The sequence below is a fragment of the Aplidium turbinatum genome, chromosome 18 (genome assembly GCF_918807975.1).
Source record: "Aplidium turbinatum chromosome 18, kaAplTurb1.1, whole genome shotgun sequence".
In the NCBI taxonomy this organism is placed as follows: domain Eukaryota; kingdom Metazoa; phylum Chordata; class Ascidiacea; order Aplousobranchia; family Polyclinidae; genus Aplidium; species Aplidium turbinatum.
In genome coordinates, this window is record NC_137489.1 from 14,997,838 (window position 1) to 15,020,857 (window position 23,020).

At 36.8% G+C, this 23,020-nt stretch overlaps 1 protein-coding gene across 4 annotated transcripts; it reads right to left on the reverse strand.

The window, feature by feature from the left end:
• LOC145787329 (coiled-coil domain-containing protein 81-like) lies at nt 1-20,974 on the reverse strand. 4 transcript variants are annotated; one of them, XM_082599052.1, is made up of 19 exons: nt 20,741-20,974; nt 18,900-19,118; nt 18,040-18,137; nt 17,334-17,492; nt 16,639-16,722; nt 14,992-15,080; nt 14,312-14,391; nt 13,456-13,588; nt 13,201-13,325; nt 12,465-12,736; nt 11,916-12,023; nt 11,376-11,459; nt 10,278-10,363; nt 8,850-8,928; nt 3,839-3,976; nt 3,146-3,270; nt 2,368-2,469; nt 1,699-1,866; nt 1-570 (listed from the first exon to the last, which is right to left on the reverse strand). In XM_082599052.1, exons 1-19 carry the CDS (start codon nt 20,817-20,819, stop codon nt 474-476), a joined length of 2,325 nt encoding a protein of 774 aa, XP_082455178.1. In that variant the 5' UTR covers nt 20,820-20,974; the 3' UTR covers nt 1-473. The 4 variants fall into 4 exon arrangements, with proteins under 4 accessions (XP_082455178.1, XP_082455179.1, XP_082455181.1 ...); XM_082599053.1 differs by lacking the exon at nt 16,639-16,722; XM_082599055.1 differs by lacking the exon at nt 3,839-3,976.
• Between the last annotated feature and the right edge of the window lie 2,046 nt (nt 20,975-23,020).

Here is a 23,020-nt window from a genome sequence, read left to right on the forward strand (position 1 = left end):
CAGTGTTGAAAAAACGTCTAATTTCACTTAAAGGCAAAATACATAATAATATAACATAACACTGGATGACAAAAATACATTTAAGCCAATGCAGGTCAGCTGGACAATCAAAATCTCAGCCAAAGTATTGGTACGGTAGGCTAAAGTAAATAGGTTATAAGTTAAGACATTTTTGTTTTCAGGTAATTTGTTTGAAAGACAAACTCTTTGTGTATCGTGATTGGCTATAAATAACTCTTGCCCCGTAAGGCAAAATATATAAGATAAAAAACTTTTAGTGTTGATAAGCCAAGGTAAGTAATTTTTGTATGATTAAATTTCAAAAGTATAGGCCCGTAATTGTGCTGAATGCTATCGTTAAAATTCTTGATCACAAAAGCTTTGAGTTTGAAATCTATTGGTAGGATTTTGATTTTTCAGCGGACTGGTAAAAGCCAAATAAAAGTGCACAAAAACAAAAAGTACGACTGTGATTAGATAATCAGACGAGAGCCTGGAATGTATCGCGACTCGCTCCAAATATTTGACTCGCCACAATTTAAGTTTTTGCGTTGACACTGGCCACACCTCCTGGAAACAACAAGTTGTAAGTTAGTCAGTGCACTATGTTAATGATTAGTTTTGAATCTATTCTCAGACTGAGAAAAGTTCTGAAAGGCTTTTCCTATTCGCCCCGTTATTCCTGTCCGCCCCGTTAGCTCAGTGGTTACGCACCCGGCTCAAGATCACACGGCGCTGGTTCATACTTGCTTTCAAATAAAAGCATGATTATTATTATTGCAGTAGAGGCTTTGAACCACTATCGCAGGCCCAGTTATCGAGAGTGACAGAGTAAAGTTTCCGATGGTCGACATGTTGTTGTCTGTAAATTATTCCATCCAAGAGTAGCCGCTGAATGGAGAGCAATTTCAGTAATCCGTTGCTTAAGCGCACACCCCGAGAGCCAAATAGTGAGTTGATCTTGTTTATTTGTGCACAAATTCGGGCGATTAAGCAGCTGCGCTATCGGGGTGGCGGGCGTGACTTACTGCCTATTTTTTTTATTTGCTTAGGCGAAGGTGGCAGATTCTTTAGCCCACCCCGTGGTTTCAATGGAAGGTGATCATCTACAAACCTATCTGATTTGAAATCAGTAGCCTACATTTCGCCTATACTGAAACTTGAAGGGTCCTTCGAAAAGATGTCACAATACAGAAATGTCACTAGGCTAAGTTATAGCCGAAGTTACTACTGACACTGTAGCCTATAGCCAAATTCGGCTATAGACCTACTAGTTCAAAAATGGGACCTTGCAACAGACGCCACGATAGCAAAGTATCATTATTATAGCCTATTACTACTGAAGCACTAGCAAAGTTCCAAGTAAACTTGGTGAACCAACGGAATGGACACAGGCAAAATCCATTGAATAACAAGAGAAAATATCTACAACATACTGTTATGATGGCAGTTCATATTTGCAATTAATCAGCAATCTAGCATAAGTAATAGGCTACTCTGGAAAAACAGAAACGGTATTCAACAACTAAACATGTTAATTGTTGTGCAACCTGTGCAACGGAATCGCTGCTTTAAAACGGTGGAGTAGAAATGGAGAAGGTAAACCAGAAACCATCAGCACCCCAGCTAATTCCAACACAAACAAATCAGTAATCTTAAAACCAAATAATACAACTTTCATTTGATGTTAACACTTACCTATATTTTTCAGTTTGCTCAAGCAATAGCATTCCAGGAGTTCTTGTGCGCGCCTTTTCTCCCATTTCTGTGTCAATCTTCTTCTGATGGTGTTCTCGCCAATTCTTTTCCAAATCACACCGCATATCGTGAGCACGTTTGTGGGAACCAATGCAATCAGCTATCAACCTGAAAACAATAACAGGTCCCTCTCAGCTATGGCTTTTCACAACACATTCCTCTTCCAATTCCATGTGTGACATTGGACAACATACAGTATAAAGCGTTTTTTGAGCAAGGCTGTGGAGTCGAGAGATTTTGAAGTGTTCGGAGTCGTTAAAAAGGCCGACTCTGCCTTGATACAAAATGATGAACGATGACATTTTTGTTTACAATAAGACCAATATTACATATTTCTTATATGCTTTGTTTACTTTAGTCAAAACTCAGTTACTTGCAACACCACAACTTTAATGCGCTATGTTTCATAAAATTACTGACTATTCTTTTTAAATAATCCAAAACTAAAAAAGATTGACAACCCTCACAAATCTGGCAACACTGAAGCCGGAGTCGGCCAGTTATACTGTAAACCCAGGAGTAGGCGTCGTATATTTTACGCCCGACTCTATAGCCCTGCTTTTGAGACTTGGAAGAATGAAACAAAAAGTCATAACTTTGATGTCATACTCGTTTTTCGTCCGTTGCAACATCACGCTTTCATCCTTCTGCCTTGTGAGCTGCTGCAAGATAATCTTCTTCTTTTTCTCCGATACCGCGTCTAGCTGGTTCCTACACGAAACGTTTTTTTATTACCACACTGCCATTGTCGCGGAGAATCATTGAGGGGTGCTTTTTACTACCCAGCCAGCAATCAGCCTTTTTAGCATTGATTTCAATCAATGCTAAAAAGGACTGATTTGCTGACTGGGTAAGAAAACATTGCAATTTAAACATTGCTGATCGCCACGGTTAAAGGAAGCTTTTCAATTGCATGGAGTCGTAATCATCTTAGATCAATGCTCTTCAACAGGTGTTCTATGAGTTTAAAGGGTTCCCCGTCTTTTAGGAGAGTTGACTTCTTGTTTCTGTATATTGATGCGTCATTCTGAAGTTTCAGATCGTCATGACACATTCACACTCCAAGTTGGCCAGGTAGTTAAACAAGAAGTTGAGTGCAGTCAGTAGCCGATAAAGAAACATAGATAGTTGTTGCGTCACTTGTTCATTGTTATGCTATTAACAAGAATGTTATTGTTTTAATCTAAATTTTTGTTAGTGGAAGTTCGGTGACAAGTAAATCAGGGGTTTTGCGATGACAAAAAGGTTGAAAAGTGCTGTTCTAGATGCATAAACAAAACATCTAATTTCAAATAAACATTGAGGTATGGTTATTCTCGTATTTTTTTCTTGATTATTATTATTATTTTTACGCTATCGCGCTTGGAACAGATGAACATCCACTCACTTGAACAGTTCCTTGTTCCGCTCTCTTTGCTCCAAAAGTTTTTCGTTTGTGACGTCATGACGCCCAAATATGGGTTCCTCAGAGTCAGGTTCGGCCTTCGGCAGAGGAAGGGGTCTACGTCGCAACTACATAAAAACAACGCATGTATACCCGATTAAAATTATTTTTAAAGAATAGCAACAACACTGGAAGTTGCCTCATCTAAACAGACTGGATAGCAACTGCTAAAACACAAAATCTTATGTCTTTCCATCAGCGCCGTTGAGCAGATAATCTGAAAAGCCGAAAAGATCCTAGGTTCAGCCCCTAAAATATTTTCGGGCCCGGGTCTAAACATATCCCCTGAACTCCGTGTCAACGCTACTGCCCTCCATTTACAATAACTGTTACGTGTTAATCACAGTCTTGTAAAATCAATCAGGTATATAAGTTCCGTAAATTCACAGCAGTGTTAAGATAGTGTGCACTTGTACAATGGACATGACTTACCAATACAAGGCGTTATTACCAATCATGCACCTGTTGCAGTTAATGAATCAAACTGATCTTCAAAATATAGGGTAAGGGTAACTTGTAATTTCATGTAATACACGGTAATTAAATAAAAACTAGGAAAAGTTCAATTGCTTCTATGTTTTTTGGTATAAAATGAGAAATTTGACTATTTACAGAAGTTTTAAGAAGTCTCCAAACCTTAAAACAGCGGGAACCAAGTGGTCTCAAGCTTTCTTTAATGTCAAACGGCTTTAGGTTTAGTTTCTTCTGAGGTGCGTTGCACCTTTTTTGACTTTCACAATGGATGTCTGGCTCCTTTTTTCTTCTCGCTTGGATCTGACAGTTATATATGAGAAGCATTCAACTGCTGCTTTTCTGAAAGTCTTATCTAACCTACACCTCTACGCTCTGCTAGGTCTACACTGGTGTACAAGAAGTATTCAACTGCTACTTTCTTGTAAGTCTTTTCTAATCTACACCTTGACGCTATGATAGTTCCAGTGGCGTAGCGTCTAAGGGGCACGGGGGACAAGTGCCTCTCCAGTCATTTTGACGTTACAATGTTTCTTTACTATGTTTTGAAAAAAATTGTTTTCGTAAGGTTAGTTTGAATTCTTCTGAATTATGAAGTATCAGGTGTATGGGGGGAGGGTGTATGGGGGTCACCAATCATTTAAAATTGCGCAATTCATGCGCTTGATACTTTTCTGCATCGAAAACAAGAATGCAAAACAAAACTAGCAGTATAATCCACGAATACGTCATTAATGAAGTTGGTGTTTTTTAAAACATTGTTACCAAGTATTAACAAACGCATTTATGACATCATTATCGTCTTCGGTCAGTTCAGTTTGTTTTTATTTCTGACCACCACAATGGTCATATTAGAGTTTTGAATTAATCGTTTTTCATCTTTTAGTTGTGAGCTAAGCAAGGATTTGCTGTTTTGTTACGTGCAGATTTAACTTATTTTAAGGAAAAAAAGCATTTTTATGCGTTTCTGCATTGCTAAAATCTTTATCTTCGTGGTAAAGGGTAAACCCCATCCAATAAAGAGGATATCTGCACTTTTTAATCGTTTTATTACCAGGACGACTTCCTTACGTTCTTCTTTATCACTCATCAGCGCAAAACACAGGTTAACAAAATTTGAAAAAAATTTTTAATCGAGAATGGGAGTAACTTTTCTTAGACCACAATTTGCTGCTGATTTCAAATCTGGCGCTAGTTTCGCTCTAGCACATCAGGTTTTAAAGTTATTGGTCTGAAAATTTTTGACCAGAAACGTCAATATTGCGTTCAAATACCGATTTTGTCGCTACAATTTTCAAATTTAGATTAGCTTCAGAGAGCAGAGTGTTTCAGATTTGTGCATTGCTTTCACAGATTCAACACTATTTAGTTGCATATGTATGCATACTAGACACTAGAGTGCAAAAAATGCCTCTTAAACCTTGTCTGAGGTACTAAATACTTGAGCTAGCACAATACTGAAGTGTCAGGTTTTTAAGCTCCCTGTATTATATTACAAAAACACAAGAAAAGCGTTCAGCATGATACCAAAGATAGTGTTTAAAATGTTGCAATGACACTTAGACATTGCTGCATTAAAATCGGTGGGCATAGGTGTACATGTTGGATCATCGCGATGCAGCATCCAGCAGTAATCACCCATCATCCTTTCATGCTTTGGATATCTTGGTGAAACCTTTCACCTTGTTCATCACTTACTGCACCAAGGTTCTCAGGGAAAAAGTCCAGGTGGGAATGAAGAAAATGAATCTTGAGGGACATGCGGCAGCCCATGTCATTGTAAGTTGAGAGCAACCTTTCAAGACCTTTTCTGAAGGAAGCAGCCTTGAAATTTCCCAAAAAGTCAAAGCATAACCATTTAAAGGATTGCCATGCTCGACATTCTGATGAAGTGAGTGATTTTTCAAAGTCAGTATCTTTTAAAACTTCTCGAATCTGTGGACCAACAAATATTCCTTCTTTAAGCTATGCATGACTTAGTTTTGGAAATTTCTTACAGAGGTACAGAAAACCGTTTGAATTTAATTTGCCCATTGCTTTCACAAAATTCTTCATCAAGCCGAGTTTGATATGTAATGGCGGCAAAAGAATTTTGTCAGGATTAACTAGCGGGACATTTTGGACACTTTCTCATCCAGGATTGTAGGAGCTTCTTGTTGGCCAATCCTTTTTCTGGTAGTGCTCAGTAGTAGCGCGACTATCCCACAGACACAAGAAACAACAGTACTTTGTAAATCCCCCTTGCATCCCCATTAAGATTCCAATCATTTTCAGGTCTCCACAAATACTCCACTCATAATCCCTGTAATTAATAGCATTGAGAAGAATTTCGATGTTTTCATAAGATTCCTTTAGGTGCACCGAGTGTGCTATGGGAATGGATGGCTTTTCATTTCCGTTATGTAAAAGAACAGCTTTCAGGCTTCTTTTCGAGAAATCAATGAAAACTCGCCACTCATGAGGATTGTGAACTTCTCCCAATTTGTGAAAAAGTTCTTCAATATCATGACAAAAGCACAAGGGCCATCAACTTTAAACAAAGCAGCGAGGTCTTTGTTTCGTTTTCTGTAATGGCTCACTGCAACACCTTCCTCAACCAGATTTCGCTCTTTTAATCTTGACGCAAGGATTTCTGACTTTTGCTTTGAAAGGCCAAGGTCTCTAATCAAATCATTGAGGTGCTCCTGGGAAAATAACTGTGGCCTGCCTTCTTCTTCTTCTTGATACTCAGAACTTGTTGATGAGAGTTCGCTTAATAAAGCGACGTCATCACCATCATTTTCAATGGAATCTAGGCCTCCATGTGGAGGTAAAGGTGGCGACATGGTTTCATCATGAGGAACCGGCCGGCGAGCAGATTCCAAGTTTGGATAAGTTATTTTGTCCCTTTGCTTGATTATGACGTATCATTGTTTTATTGTTTATATCATTGTTTTATTATGACGTCACACTTAATTTGCGAATAAAAAAACTGCTTTACTTGCCTGTAAATGTGGCATGTCTTCAAAATTTTAAAATTGGAATATCTAGAAAACATGATGTGCTAGGAAAAAAGTAAAGACATTTTTGAAATCAGCGCACAAAATGCTTCTAGAATCAATCAATCACGAGCTCGATTAAAATTTGCTGTTGACCAGTGAATTATTAAAGATAATCATTTTGCCTACATTAAGGTTAAGAAAGACATACATTTCTGTTCTGATGGTAACAGCAATTACCTGTAACCAAAAAGTTTTCTGGGGCGGAATTTAAGCAAAAAATGTCTAGCTGATATCAAAATTTCTTACTTTTGTGCCTACTTTAAGCATAATTGGGCTGCATGAAGCAAAATTAGGCTAACATAGACGCAGGCAAACCACCGACTTGAATAGGCTAACATGGTCTATTTTTCACTAGTGGCTATCCATGGGCTAATCTAATTTTTAGTAGACTGCAGTTTTCACGTAGCCCATATTGGGTACACTGGCTTTAATTTAGTGACAAACTTGGCTTTTCATTGAGATTAGATTTTGCTTAATTTATAGTTTATAATCATAAATTATAATTTTTTTATAATTATAATTTATATTATAATTATAGTTTATAATTTTTTTTGTAGCTTTTATTTATAGTTTCAGCAAAAGCAATCAAACTTTGTTTTCAGCAAACTTTACTTATCGTAAATTTGTACAGCTCAGTGCGGCCTAAATCAGTATTCCGTGATTGTTTGTTGATTTGTTTGCGGTTGATTTGTTTTCAATGACGATGCTAGTTCAAATGACTCTATGACTGACGCTTAATTTGTAATAGTCGAAAAAATTATTTCACTATGTTGGTTAACAATATGATATGAATTTTATCCTAAAAGGCAAGAAAATTCTTTTTGTAGACTGCCCGGCAGGAAAGACCAACCAAATACTGCGTGCGATAATATATTTGTTGACAGTGAATTGCATTCTCAGCTCATACATTGCTCACCAAACCAAAAAAGTTTACAAATATCTTAAACAAAAAGTAACTTTGGTGAGATTCACAGAACAATCTGGCAGCTCTGATCATAAGTACAGTTACAAGCCTACATTTTTTAACCTTTCATAGGCGCAGATTTGTTTCTGCTACGGAGTAAAAGGTGGTTAAAAGTGGTGGTTACAAAGGTGGTAAAAGCTCTCCTCACCATTACAAAGTTCTGTGTAGCTTGCGCCATAAATTTAAAAAGTGTTTTTTTCCAAGGTTTATGACATAGCCTAGATAAACCTACTGGCGAGCAGCATGCTCAAAACTCCATCTATTGTACAGCAGGAACTGTAGCCTAACTTCAAAACAATTCACGTTTCAAAACCAATTTGTCGAATTCACGAAAATCAAGAAATCCTGGCGGAATTTCGCACATGTCTTTATTTTTGTCTGTTATGACTTTTTTCATGATGTGCGTAATGCGTATCTTATTATTGTTGCAAAGTTAGATATAGCCCAGTAGGCTATTATTGCAAATACTGTATGTTTATTAAAATTAGAAAAGTGAAAATGGCTAAGTTTATTCGATAATGGGTGAATTTGGAATGTTATAAACCAAAAATTGTCTGTGGCTAAATTTTCATGTCAAGTTAAATATTTGTACTTCTGGAGACCCCCCAATCAAACGAGTCACGTTACGCCACTGGTTAGTTATATATACACACTGTGCTGATTCTTTCCAGTAAATTCAACTAGTCAAAAAATAAAGAGCCCGAAATGTAGATACGAAACTCTTGTAGGCTACAGCAAAAAAACTATCAGATCATTCTTCTTTCACATGGACGTAACAAAGCCGTAACCACAATCTGTGATGGAACATATTTCCTCACAAGGTCACAATACTGGTGTATTCTCGCAGGTTTAGAAGCAGCAAATGATGATTTTACAGAGTCTGCTGGCCGTTTGACTCAACTTGACTATTCTAATAACTTGCTTCTTTAAGGGCGTCAAGATTAAATCGAAAAAACCACATATTGATCCTTTTTACCTTTTAGACTAAAATTTCCCCAGCAACCTTCCAATCTACCAACCAAAATTTTTAAAATTTTCAGAAACTTTCCGATTGCTAATTTTTCAGCACTTAAAGCATGAGGCTGTCAGATAGACATTTAAGCAACGTTTTAGTTGAAGCTAAAAATACAAATCAAGCACAGTGCGTTCAGTATGCATCCTAATGACAAACCTGAACAGATAAAGCCTTTTGGTATTGAGAGGTCTGGTCGGCTTTTTCACGAAGAAACTGTTCTCTTTGTGCAGCCAAACTGAAAAAAAAGACTTTTGTTACAACCATCAATGCACAAACAGTAACAAATCGCTATGATGATGATAGACCACGTATACATAAGACCACTTTCAACTTCACAACACATCAGAGTACGTTTTTACACATCGCTGTCAAGTGCTTTACTATACTTTAACATGGCCTATACAATGCAGATGATGATCGATCAATGCTTTCAACCGCTTGTGCAGCACACCAGAGTTTGTATGGGCTGGGCACATGAGTGGAGTATATCACAGGAAATAGTATACTGAGGATATATAGATAAAATTTGTGTCGTTTAAACCTAGATTTTCGTAGCTCGCGAAATACAGTAAAAAAGCCATATTTAACATTGATTTTTCAACATAACAACAATGAAGAGCTATCACCACACTATGAGCAAGTTTCCCATACCGTGCAAGAGCAAAGAGACGAGTAGGCAATTAATGCTGAAAGTTTCTCGAACTTTTCAAACTACGATGTTGTTATTTTTGTTTTTCATGAAAATTTCGGTCAGTAAAATGTATCCTAATTACTGAATTTACGGGATTTTTCTTTTTCAGCTTTAACTATACACTATACAGTGTTTGAGTTTGAGAGTGGTATAGAGTTCTTAAGACCTACTGTGCATGAAAAGTATACCACAGAAAAAAAGATTGAAGAGGTACTGTGATAGAAAATATAAAACAAACAATGGGAAATAGAAAAAAACTAAATATGACTTGTCGTGAGCATTCAACATTTCAAAGGCAAATAAATCAAATTAACCGCAAGGAATCCATGCCTGGGTAAGTTGCCAACTGGAACATGCTTTTTCCTTTGGTTTTGAAAGAAATACGCTTGTCGCTTGGTTGTACAAGACAGAGGCTTTGTTTACTTGAAAAGGTATTCGACCACATAATTAAACAAGAAACTTGATACCAACAAACAAACAAACAACTTAACAAAGGCTAGCTCAAATAATACCAAGATGTGACGGCATTTCATTTAATCGGAAGCTCAAAACGGATATTTGTTAAATTGGATTGTGTGCCCAGCCTATGTGATTACACCGCCTTTCACGGGTAATGGGGAATCGCAACCCAGACAGCAAACTCCATGATTTTTACATTGATTCAACATCTGCAGACGTTGAATCAATGTAAAAATGATGGAGTTTGCTGTCTGAGAAGCGTCATGCATAAAGTAAAAAAGTTTGTAAAGTGTTGCTTCGTTAAAGACCCTCGACAAAATTTATTACCTACAAAATATCTCTCTTTGAAATTAACAAAGGGTCAATGTGCCAGGATTGCATAAGCGCAAGTGGAAATGAGGGAGAATTATGGGTTTTCACCAATAGGGACTCACTCTTCTGCAAGCTGGACTTGCTCCAACCGCTCCTGGAACTCTCGGTCTTTCTTCTCACGTTCTTCTCTTTTGGTTCGCAACTTCACCTGCAATACATTAATGAAGGGGTTTGTTGAAATACGTGCTCACAGTTTGTAATGTTAAAATGATAACCTAGTTGTAACCTTATTTATATAAATCTTCGGTACAGTCAAATGATTGGACTTCAGCTGCGGCTGGCGCAATAAAATCTAAATCTAAAGCGCATAACTACACAATATTTTCAAAAGAGGAAATTACCCATTGGTTTTATAAAAAAAAAAGAAGAAATTTTAAACAATTTTTTTTGTGGACAAGCTAAGTTATGCAGATCCGTGCTGTTTTTTAATTGTCTTGTTCTTGGCAAGAGCATGCATGTGAACAAAAGAGAATTGATTCAAAAAAGTAACAGAACACTGGACCAATCACAACCAACCAAACGTGTGCGGAGACGCGAGCCATCAGCTTGTCAATTTATCAACGTTTCTTAAAATGTAGGGTTTGGGAAATTTTAACTTGTGGTAGGGATTGCCTTCAGCCTACTACGCTACAGCTTGTGCGTCAGTAGAGGTAGATTGTAAACTTGGTATTGGGAAAAATTGCAAATCTCACTTTGTTGAAGTCAGCTTCAGTAGAATTGAAAATATTTCGCTGTACCGGGGATAAAAATGAAAAGTTCAGTTTTCGAAATGCTTGCTGAACTATAAACTCACTTTCTCCGTCTTAGGTTTGATTTTTTTAATTTTTAGGATGTGTTATATTTTTTTGACAACCAACCTTCAAACCGCGGATGACACATGACCGTGATGATTGTTTTATTTAGTTTGACTACGCAGCAAATTGTAATATATTTAAAAACAATATAAAACGTTGTCCGGTCGACGTTCTTAGCCGCCGGCCTATTATGATTCTGATTTTTCATCTCTTCAACTCATGGACGACGCAACCATTTACAAGTTTTCCAAATAATTGGACATTTTTGCACAAATTTATGACGTTTATTTGTAAGGGGGTGCGACTGCTTCCACCCTGCACCCCCATCCCTTATGGCTATACTTTAAATATACAACCATCAAATACCTGGGTTTCTAATGCTTTGCTGTATTCATCTTGCTTGTAGAACCGCATTGGAGTTAATGGACGGTGTTGGAACACGTAGGATTTCTACAAAATACATTTGTTCAACAGTCACACTGGCCATGAGTCACAGTAGAAATTCTACTCAGCGTAAATACGTCTATGTGAGAACAGTCAAAGCGAAGGTTAAATTTCAGAACAAACAAACATAATCTCCAGTGATTCTGCAGATATTAATAAGTTGACTGAGAAAGTCTGTTTTACAGGCGTGGGTCAACATTGCTGGAACTCACTTCAGCTACTGACGTAGATCAGGTCACGGACAATTTCCTTTTGCTATTGAAGAGTAGTTATGAGACATTCTTGCATTACTGTATATGGGCCACATTTTCACTGAACCAGACGGGGAGCTTTGCACAACGTGCGCTGCATAAATACCCGCACAAAAACTCGAATCAACGCACACACAAAAAGTTCTCTTTTTTTTACATCATTCCAATGTTGTCGGATATTGTTTTGTTAGCAAGATAATAAGTGACGTACAACGAAATCAGTGTCTCTTGCATTCTTCGCTTCACGAACGCATTCAGCCACACCATAATTAAAAGCGGCTACTTTTTGATTGGCCTGGCGCGTTGAGTTCTGGTTAGCCTGGTATGAAAATACAATTTAAGAAATTAGTTACAGATTTGTGCAACTACTATACAACGAAACTATGTCTTTGATTGGTCAATGTAAAAGATCGTTTTAAAATAATAAAAGTTTTTACATCTGATGCCTAGGCCTTTCGAGATTACTTGCAGAGTTACCATGTTATCAATCACAAAACACACGTTTGCTGTTGTTATAGTCACATATCATAGTGATGACGTGTAGGTGTTATGCTATCGGACTTAAAGAATTAACAATTCACTTTAATGCATCAATGGTTTGACGTGTGAAATGAAGTACTTAGACAAATGCTTTAGTTGAAAATTTCTGTACACACAATTAAATTTTAGTCAGGAATATGCTTTGAGAAACTTTTTCTCAGTCCGGAATAAATATTCGTATATTCAGTTGATACTTGTCCTTGCAAATGAAAGTACCTACCTTGTCAATCATCATCGCTTCATGATCCTTCATCTGCTGGTACTGCTGGAGAAGAGCGTCTTGCTCATGCTCCTTGCGCTTCCTTTCATCATCAAAGGACACAGGGATGTTGCGCATCTTTCGCTGCATGCACAAGTAACAAAGATCATGTCCGGACTTTTGATGGTTCTGAGGAGACAAGCAGTTTCCCAAGTCGTTCCTGAGAGGACGGCTAACTTTCCTTGTTGGAGACTCCGGAGATCTTCTCACGGGAGTTTCCGATTGACTTGAACCTATAAAAAAAATCTATCAACACATCAAAACATATTTAAAGAGTCCTCAACTCCTCATACAGCAAAATCCGTTATTTTTACATTGATTCAACAGATGACGGATTTTGCGGTCCTTAGAGAGAGCGAGAAAGAAGTCCAGTTTTAATCCGGTGATGTCGGATTAAAACTGGACTTCTCTCTCTCTCTCTCTAATGACTTCTCTCACACCGTGAAAATTCTGCACGAAATCGATGTTAAAGCAACATGCTGATAGGGGGATGCCTGTCATAGTGAGGGTTACCATCGACACTCCTAACGGTGTAAAAACGTAGTCTTACTTTCTTAGACTGATTAAGATAAGCTTCTGTAAATAAGAATCATCTGAAAATTGCATTTATTTTAAGTTTATTTTCTTGCATAGTGCAAGATGCTATAGTTTATTACATAACAACAATAATGTTTGCTCTGTATATCACTGGCCAAACCTTCCGGTTGATCAAACGCGACGTAATGCTCAGGATCAGAAGATGGTCTTGTGGGTGTTCTTTTGGGACTCGTGTCGCTCTTTGGAGGAGGTTTGGGAGTAAACACAGCTGGAGGAGTGTTGCTTCTGCAAAATGGTGTACCGATTTTAAACATAACTGATTTGTTACTACAAGTAATCGGGTTTATGAAGGCAAAAACAACGAACACTTCATGGCAATTACAAAATAAAAGCATACAATGCATACAATCCTTACTCCTTTTCCAGGGATCTCGGAGCATCTCCGTCTCCTGGAGTCTTGGCATCAGAGTTACGACCAGCTCCAACATCCTCTTCACGTTGCTCATGTTCTCGTTGGGAATGCCGGGTTGGAGGACGGGAATTATCGCCTTGAAATACAATGATGGATATTCATCAGATAAAAACGTGTAATTTTCTATTGACAAGGGTATTGTTGAAGTTTCCTGATAGCGCCTGATAGTTTTTCTTTGAAGAAACTAAAGACCTAAAAATGAAACTACATACGTATGTAAAAAACGTAAAACAAACGCCTAAGCGTGTTCTTTCTTGGTAAAACTTAACTTCACTAATAAGGTTTTCAAAAAATGAATAAAGTTTATATTTATAGCACTGAAAATGAAGACAGTATAGTTTTTGGAACGTTTGTTTGCTGAACATGAGTTTAGTATCTACAATTTATACTTTTCAGTTTTTGATTAAAAAAGTTTCCCAATAAGACATTCGAATGCTCAATCCAAGTTTTAATTATTCTCAAAGATATTTCAAAAGCTTTGCTCAATCACATTCTTTAAATTAACTAATCAGACGATTAACTTAATCAGCAGCTAAAATGATCCGCTTTATGTGCATCCAACTCTTGGAGTGTAGAGTTAAAAAACATCTTTCGAATGTTTATTGATGTTCAATACATACTGATCGCAAACACATTATCACCGATTTAAAAATGGCCGCAATTTTTTTCAAAACATTGTAATATGAAAAGAAACAGAGAAAATCATTATCACAAAAATAAAAAAAAATGCATCTATATCTTTGCATAAAAGATTACAGCCACCACATTTGATGAAACAAGTACCATAACACATTTTCACCTCTATCTTCTCTATCTGTTGCGTGCTCGGTAATGGCGGGTAAAAGATCGCTTTGCGTTATTTTCAATGATCCAGTTAGCCTGAAATGAACTACTCTGAGACTACAGTTGATGACGTCAACAAATGACAAACATATTTCAATATTTGTTAATGCAGGCATTGAACCAGTAAACTAAAAGTAAATTCTTTCAATGTGTTTTCGATTAGGTAAAATGAACTAAAATTAACCATAAATATAGTACTTTGCTGAAAGTAAATTTCAGCATCTCGGTTGCTTGAAGAATGGCGAAGATATGCAACTATACAGCAGGCTGCACTACAATACTGAAAAACACAACATACATTATCAACTTCTTTTCTGCGTGCATACTCTTTACTGCAAATTAATCTACCAGTTTATCAATAGTTTTTGGCTTAACAAGTTGACTGACAGCCAAAGAAGATTTTATTTATTTACTCAGGCCAGCAGTAACTGCCTTTTCCATGAGTATTTATAGTCGCATAACATCAGGTTTCCACATTGGAGTATCTTGTCAAAAGTAGTAAAAAATGGATAAATAGTTTACAGTACACAATGGCGACCTATATACAGTACAGTTTACATCAAATCTTAGAGGTATAACTGTGTAAAATAAATATGGTTGGCAAACAAACAAACACTCTTGACTCTTGTTACTTACTTAGGTAATGTAACTGTATTGGTCCCTGGTCGACGTTGTGCACTCAAAGTGGTTTGAGTTGACATGATCGAATCAGCTGTTCCAGGTCTCTATAAAGTTACCATTGTTAAAGTACAAACTAACGACTTACGAAGGTACACCTAGCCTCATAGCTTCATGGAGTCAATAAATGACATACCGGATAAGTCGTAAAAAATAAAAATTTCTTCCACTTTACAGCACTAGCCTAGTTAATAAGCATTAAAAATGAGACACAATGTTTGAAAATTTTCGAACATAATTAAAAACCTATTTTTAACGGCTTTGAAATTAGAAAGTGTTAAATGTAATGCATGCATTTGAGGCATGTTATTCATGTCTTCATAGCATGCTAGTTGTTTTTTGATGCAAGTGCGGGGGAGAGTGATTAGTCCTCACACCCGTTGGTCGACATTGCCTACCCTGCCACACAAGCACTTTTAAACACTCCCACACAAAATCTTTTTCGTACACATAAAAGTTTCTATTGGAGTCTCTGCGTCTGAAACAGCTACATTGTCATCGTCATCAACCGGTCACCCCACTGCTGGCAGATGGCATCCACATGTTTCAAACGATACTGTCTTTCGCTGTTCCCATCTAGATTAAACCATTTTTTTTTCAATGTCACCCCGCCATCTTTTTTTGGTCTCCTTCTAGTTCTTTTCGCATCCTTTGGTGTCCGCTCTGTTGTGCTTTTGAACCATCTCTTGTCTGTCCTTCTTGCTACATGTCCCGCCCATTGCCACTTTAGAAGTTTTGCTGCTTTAACAACATTTTCGATAGGTGTTTTGTCTCTGATGACTTCATTTCTAACCTTGTCTTATTGTTATAATCCGATGATCTGCCACTTCATCCTTGTTTCATTTACCTTGTGTATTAGTTCTGATACTTCGTCTTCACCCTTTAAGCCTATTATATTATAAGTACAGATGTAGATTTTTGGAATACAGATTTTTCACATCTACCTATCGGCTGCAGGGGATAAAAGGCCATTTTGAAAGTGTGTACATTTGTGAGTTTACACCTTTACTCACCAAGCTGGTTCAATGCTGATTGGCGAAAGCCTGCATAATGCATATTGACTAAGCATCAGGGTTCACGTGACAAGTTGTACAGAATTACGGAGATGTGAGGATTTGCAAAATTATTAAGAACCCGATCGAACTAAAATGGAAGACGCCATACTCGAGTTTCACCCTTGTTTGGGATCACCAGTGGTGCATATCCAATTATCCATGTATCTTGATCGGAAAGACGCAACAGTTGTACACGTACAGGGTATGTTTTTCTGGCAGCAGATCTACTGACCTGACCAGCTGCATGACAAAATGTCAGCAGAATATAGGTTAAGGTTTTAGAAAATTTCAAATTTGGAGTAGGTTACACATGGGTGGAAGACAAAAATTTGCATTATATCCTCAAAAAAGAACTTTTTTATGAAATCCAAACTTAAAAGAGTTCTGTTTTTGCATTTGTAAGCAAAGGTTGTACTCTCATAGCGAGCAAGAATGGTTTCTTTCACCAACTCGGAATAGAGGTGCCAAACTTGAGTTTCAGCTTGGTTGAGATGAAAATATTTGAAAATCAACTGAAGTAGGAAAAACTTGCCATCATACTTTCACTTACTTCTGCCCTCAGCCGTCTGCGTTTTCTTGCCGATCTTCCGACACCTAAGTCGTCACAAGTGCTCGAAGTGACTGAGAATAATTCCTGTTACAAAAGAAACGGTTTCGCAGAATTTCTGTAGACAACTAGTGGAAAAACGCAATCTCTGTCGATTGCTTTGCTTCCGCAAATAATAGCAGGACTAACACTGGTGGCCGACAGGCCAACAACTTGTTTTCAGCGTAATGCTAATCAAGTCCAACAAGCCAAAGCAGCTTTCTGAGTGTCTACCACTCTAGTCTATACTGTAGGCTACTAATCAACTACCAATATAAACTATCTGCTGTCTAAGCTAGGTGAACATGTTTACTGCACCTTCAAAACTACAGTGAGACTAGCTAAGCTATTTTAACTCATTAACAAAAAAATTTGGCAACATTTCTTTTTGATTCCAACCTATCAATAATGGCTTTTTGAAGTTATGTCGGAAAAAGGAATTTTAAAAGTTGACACAACAGTCTGCAAGTCAGAAAAAAAACAACTAAGTATACTAATAAATTGCCATGATAATCATAGATGCGAATTGTTTCATAATCCAGAATAACTAAAAGAGAAATAAAAATGAAGACAAGCAATGAGCTAAAAAGAAAGCCATGGAAAATCACAAGCCACCAGTTGCACTTAGATCGCACCGCTTTGGTATCTTTCCAACTTACATTTTCCATCAGTTTAAGCAGGTTACCACTCCCATCCATGGCGTGAAGAAAATCTTTGAAAAATTTCATTTTTGCTCTGCCTGCTTTTACAGCAAAAACACCAATACCACGAAACAGGAACTCCACTTTCTGCTGGTTAGCTATAGCACGAGACAAGGCCTAAAACATTAAAAACAAGCACAATTCTTAATTTAACTGTATCACACCACTATGCACCACAAATGCATAAAAGTGACTTTGAAATGTGAAGCTTCTAAACTAAAAGATATAGCTTACTATTTTAGCGTTTATAGAAAAACTACAAAATTAAATTTTGCATACTGATACATAAACTTACTTAGGCTACTATTCAGAGAAAGATTTAAAACTGTTTGTATTGTTTATTATATACAATAAAACCAAAATAGATAATAGTATTCTTTGATACAAATTAAATTGTTTTCATTCAAGTCAATTCAATCACATGCAGCTAAAATATATTTTAGTTTATGATATCTATGAGAAAATAAAAGCAAACAACAGAGAAAATGATATGACAATGCTTGTTTTTATTCTATAGATAAAATAATAGATAATCTCTTTGAAAAATTTTTGCACCCAATGATTGGTATCTGCTATAACATGAAACTTTAGATAACACAGAACTTGTTCGTGTCAGGTTTTGCTGCATATACTTCAAACGTTACATCCATTATACAATACATACCTGTAATACTTCACGCACACAACACTCAACTGTGTCACGACTAAACATGCTTTCTGCAGCTATGGCTGAAAAATTGAGATGCACCACCGGAATTTCTCCTAAAAGAATATAAAGTTGATAAAGCATGATGACAAAAACAATGATATTTTCAAGACAGTTTAATTTAAAAAAAGCAACAATGTCCATTTCACTGTAAAAATCACATATGTGTGATACACTTTTAAGGATGGCAGTCAATTGAAGAATGCAAGAATCTTCTTTTTAAGTTTCTACTAACTGTTCAATAGAGCGATACGTAACGTCGTAACATGGCTTAAATTCAATAACATGATAACTGATAAGCTCTTCTGGTGTAAACTAAGCTGAACTATCACAAGATGTTTCAGCTGATATTTTGCTGTTATTCAGTAAAGATCTTGCCCCTTGAAGAAGTCAGTCATGTCTGACTGACAAAACTTTAGAATAAATGCAAATTATCACCTGAAACACTTTATAGTAGTTAGCTTAGTTTACAGTTAAAAGAGCATACCATCTTATTGAACTAAATGCCTGGTGAACAGCCTCATTCAATGACTCAACAACTCACATTGTTTTGTTTTTTTCAAAACTAATGCTGTTTTGCAAATAATAGAGAATTAAATCTGTTTTTACAAATAGAATTCACAAAACATAAAGCAATAAAACATCACTTCTCAGCATATTATGTTAAAATACTGGTGCCACATAAGTGAACCTTACAGTAAGCTACCTAACATTTCAACATGAATATAGCTTAATATTCTATTTGATAGCAAGGCATAACGAAACACTGTTCAAGTGTTCATGTGTAAATGTATTATAATTTAACTTTGAGATTTCACCTGTGGTATGATGCTTGGTATATTGCAGTGCATGTGTTTGTGCAAACTTTTCTAGGAGTAGAAAAACAGGTCGTTGGATTAATAGAAACTTATTGTTTCCAATGTCCAACTTTTTCTGACTGAAAGTGAAGGTTCCAAGGCTGGGGATATGGACTCCCCGTTGTGAACACATTTGAAACTCAACATATTCCGACACAAAATCCCAAACACTGATGATTTCTGAAAAAAAGTTCAGATTTATTATCATGCTTTGTTGGACTGTTTACTTAAAGTTTAAGACAGTGTTTCTGACATGAAACATAAATAAAGAAATAAGAAAAGAGAAAGTTTTATTGCTATGAGAATAGCATGGCACAAGTATAATCAATACATACAAAATAAACTAGCACCATCACAATTTTTTTCCACAATACACAAGAAGCAGCAAATGACTATATCAGTCATCAAGTTAGTTGAAATCTTAGCCTGATTAATTTAACTGCGTTTTAAAAACAACTTAATTTCAAAAGATTAGTAAACAAATAATATGATACCTACTCATCTTCAACCAAAAAAATTCAAGATTAGAAGTTTAACATAGCCCATAACCAGTGATGCTCCAAAGGCAACATTTTGACAGAGGTTGATTGATTGCTTAATTGAATCTTTATCCTCGGACTGGGAAAGCTTCTTGCAGAGCGCAATCCTGGCAGTTTTGCATACTTGTAGAGGCTTTGAATCACCGACGCAGGCCAGGTTACCAAGATTGATGGAGTGAAGTTTCCGATCGTTGAAGTCTTGTTGCCGAGGAATTATTCCATTCATCAGATGTTGCTGAATGGAGAGCATTCCTTAACGTGTCTTGCACAAACGCAACCCCGAGAGTCAAACCAGCATCGCTTGATCTTAAAGGTTCTTCGGATGGATGGAATTTGGATGTTCCGGCTAAAGAATTACAACTCCAGATGGAGCTTCCGGATTTTATTAATGTCTACTGAATTGTAAAGTAATTAAATAACATGATAGTGTAATTGCACTGAAAATTATGTAGCCTAATTGATCCAACTCTGCTCCTGGAACAAGTCTCTGATTAAGCTGCAACAAAAATTAAAGTTCTGATCCAAGATTTTTCACTTAATCCCATAGTGCCATATGTGGCATAAATGCAACAAAAAAAAAGATTGGGAAGTACATGACTTTGGGAGAGTAAATTAAATATTTATGAAGAAAATGAAACAACAAAATACTTTCAATTAATCCAACGATGCATACTTGAAATAAATTGTACTGCTAAAAACGGTACCGTATTCTTTGTTGGTTGCACCAGACTTTTTTGAAAAAAAATTGAGCTTTTTTCTTAGGTGCTACGGGGTTAATACCACAGTGGAAGCTAGTGAATAGAATCATTTTTCACTTGTGGAATCTTCATTTTTCTAGTCTTAGCTGAACAATGAAGTACAGACAATTGCAGCAGACCCTCTATATTCACAGGGGTTGAGGACTGACAGAAGATTGATTGGTTGAATGGGTGCAGTTTCACGTCGTGCCCAGGACGGGGAGCTAAACAGTGAACGTGCGGCAAAGCTCCAAGGACCAAGACTTGTCACTATTAGTCGGAACTTTCCTAAAAATCTTTTATAACCGCTTATTTCGATCTTAAAAACCCTTCTCGTACAGTACCAGTGACTATCATTCTAAACCAAAGCGAATTGGCCAACAACAACTGATCAACAGTAAGCTACAAATATGCTTGCTTTGTTTTGCAGAACAAATTTCTGAAAAATTATACATCAAAATTACATGAGTAGAAGCAATACCTAATTATTTTCAATGCATAAACTAGTGAAATATACATTTCATACCTTCTTCAGAAAGTTTTGGAATTGAAGAAAAGCGATTTTTTCTTGTATCAGCCACCAAATTTTGAATGGCTTCAGGCATGTTAATTTTTTATTGTTTTTTAAATTAATTGCATAAGTTATGCATTTCTAAGTTGTCTACCATGTCCTATTAATTACAAATTTTAGGTTTTGTAAAGAATACTGAGGCTAAAAATTCAACATATGTTACCCGCAGCAGATACGCTGGCTCGTGAGTGCGTTATAGAAAAATATAAAAATTGCGGGAAATTTTTTCCTGGAGCCAATGTTGCTATGCGTAACTAAGGTGGTCAGTGGTTGGAGAAGAATTGTTACGGATGAGTAAGTTATTCAGAATTTCAGGGTGCTCTTATTTTGTAAATCAAATACAGCAAATACATCAAAGCATTTTCATCTGGAAAAGTACAGTTTTTGTATGTTTATTTGATCAAAAATAGTTGACTGGATATTGTAATTGACTTGGAATATGATCAAAATTATAAACTACCTAGACCCTACTTTAAAGTCAAAACAGCTGTCGAGAAGAAGAAGTGTAGGATGATTCAAATTATATTTTTACCCCGAAATGCAAAACAAATGCTGTCGTTCTTCAGCCCAAGTGGTTAAAAGCCATGCCAAGAAAGCATTCGTCGGCTGCAGCGTGGGTCAGGTTAAAGGGTCAGGTGTACGTCGGAAGGTGTACACCGATGCATAGCGCTCAAGTCCGCTTTCCCGCAATGCAGGATAAAGATGTGAAAAACAAAAAAACAAATTATCCAATACCACTGTACCAGAGTAGGCTTTTTATTTGTTGTTTGTAGTCTGTGGTGGAATCTAGATTGTTATGATGCTATTTTATTCGTATTGTTTATACTTGTATTATACTTGTAGGCCTATACTTGTTTATACTTGTATACTTATACTTGTTTATATTGTTTAATGCTCTCAGAATGCACCAAATTCAAAGTAATTTTTCAAAATTTTCTGGGAGAAGCCCCCCAGACAGGCGCGAATCTAAGAGTTTTTTTCGGGGGGGGGCCAGAAAATTTGAAAATCAATTAAAAAGAAAGAAAAAGCTAAACAGATATGAACAATGATACTACGGCATATACGATATGCTAGAAAATAGACATTAAAACAACCATTTTCATCAATTGTGATGCTGAGGGACTAATATCAGCTGTTTAGAAGCATATTAAACCATTTGATGCGGAAACATACAATTTTTCACAAAATTTCGGGGGGGGCCCGGGCCCCCTGGGCCCCCCCCATAAATCCGCGCCTGCCCCCAGACCACCCGCCCAGGGGCGGCGCCAGCCAAAAATGAGTGGGGTGGACAAAAATGTTTCGAGGTAATATACTACCATAAAGTATGGTCACTCAGATTACCGATTGCGATGTAACTCACTGCAGCTAGGTTGTGAAATTTATTGAAAAATGAACAAAAGGAAATTGAAAGGGGGCAAAAGCTCGTTTTACATTGAGCGCACTCTAAATTATGAACAAAAGAATAGAATGGGGCCAAACGTTCCCATACATTTCCTCTGCGGTCCATAGAATTGCCGACTACGATCTTGATGTATGCAAGCATGTTGTTATTTTATGTCATGGAGCTGCAATAATAGGCGGCCTGATAAAAATTTATTGGCTGGCCCTTTAAACAGAATTTAAAAAAAACCTGGTTATTACCCAATAATACCCATAGCCATAGGTTAAGAATCACTGTCACAAAAGTTTTATTTTGCGCTCGCAGGTCAGTTTAAAAGCTTTCACCAATTTTTGAGGACCAGTGTTATCGGCAATGTCTCGCTCACTGCTGATCTGCACCAGATGTTCAAGTCTTTGTGATGACATGGCAGGCCGCAGATAATAATTTATTGTCTTAACTTTGCTGTGGATACGTTCACAAGATGCCACAGTCATGGGCAAAGTAGCAACAGTAGCAATAATTTGAAAAAATTCGCTGTACAAATGATTTAAGATCGTTTTGTCCACAGAATTTCATAAGTGAAGGCAAACACAACCACGCGGTCTTGGTCTATCCACTTTGGTGCTTTTTAAATTCTAGTTTTCACTTGTGACAATTAGCTGACGTCAAGAAAAGAAGATCCTATTGCCGCCCAACCTGATTTTCATCGAAATTATAGAATTTGACTAAATATTCAACTTTAGGCAAATTTGATGGAGACATGTGCGTGAAATAAAATGCAGCTGCATTTGACATTAATTCACATGCTTGATCCGAGTAACGATTTTTAAGTTTATTTAGCATTCTGTCAAAGG

Bases quoted from the DNA above. Each gene is read 5' to 3' on its own strand.
- LOC145787329 (XM_082599052.1), bottom strand. From the start codon at position 20,819: ATGCCTGAAGCCATTCAAAATTTGGTGGCTGATACAAGAAAAAATCGC. The intron at 10,364-11,375 runs GTATTTGATGGT...AATGTATTGCAG, and splicing joins GCAAAGCATTAGAAACCCAG to GTGAAGTTGCGAACCAAAAG. The intron at 1,867-2,367 runs GTATGACATCAA...TATTGTTTTCAG, and splicing joins TTGCAACGGACGAAAAACGA to GTTGATAGCTGATTGCATTG.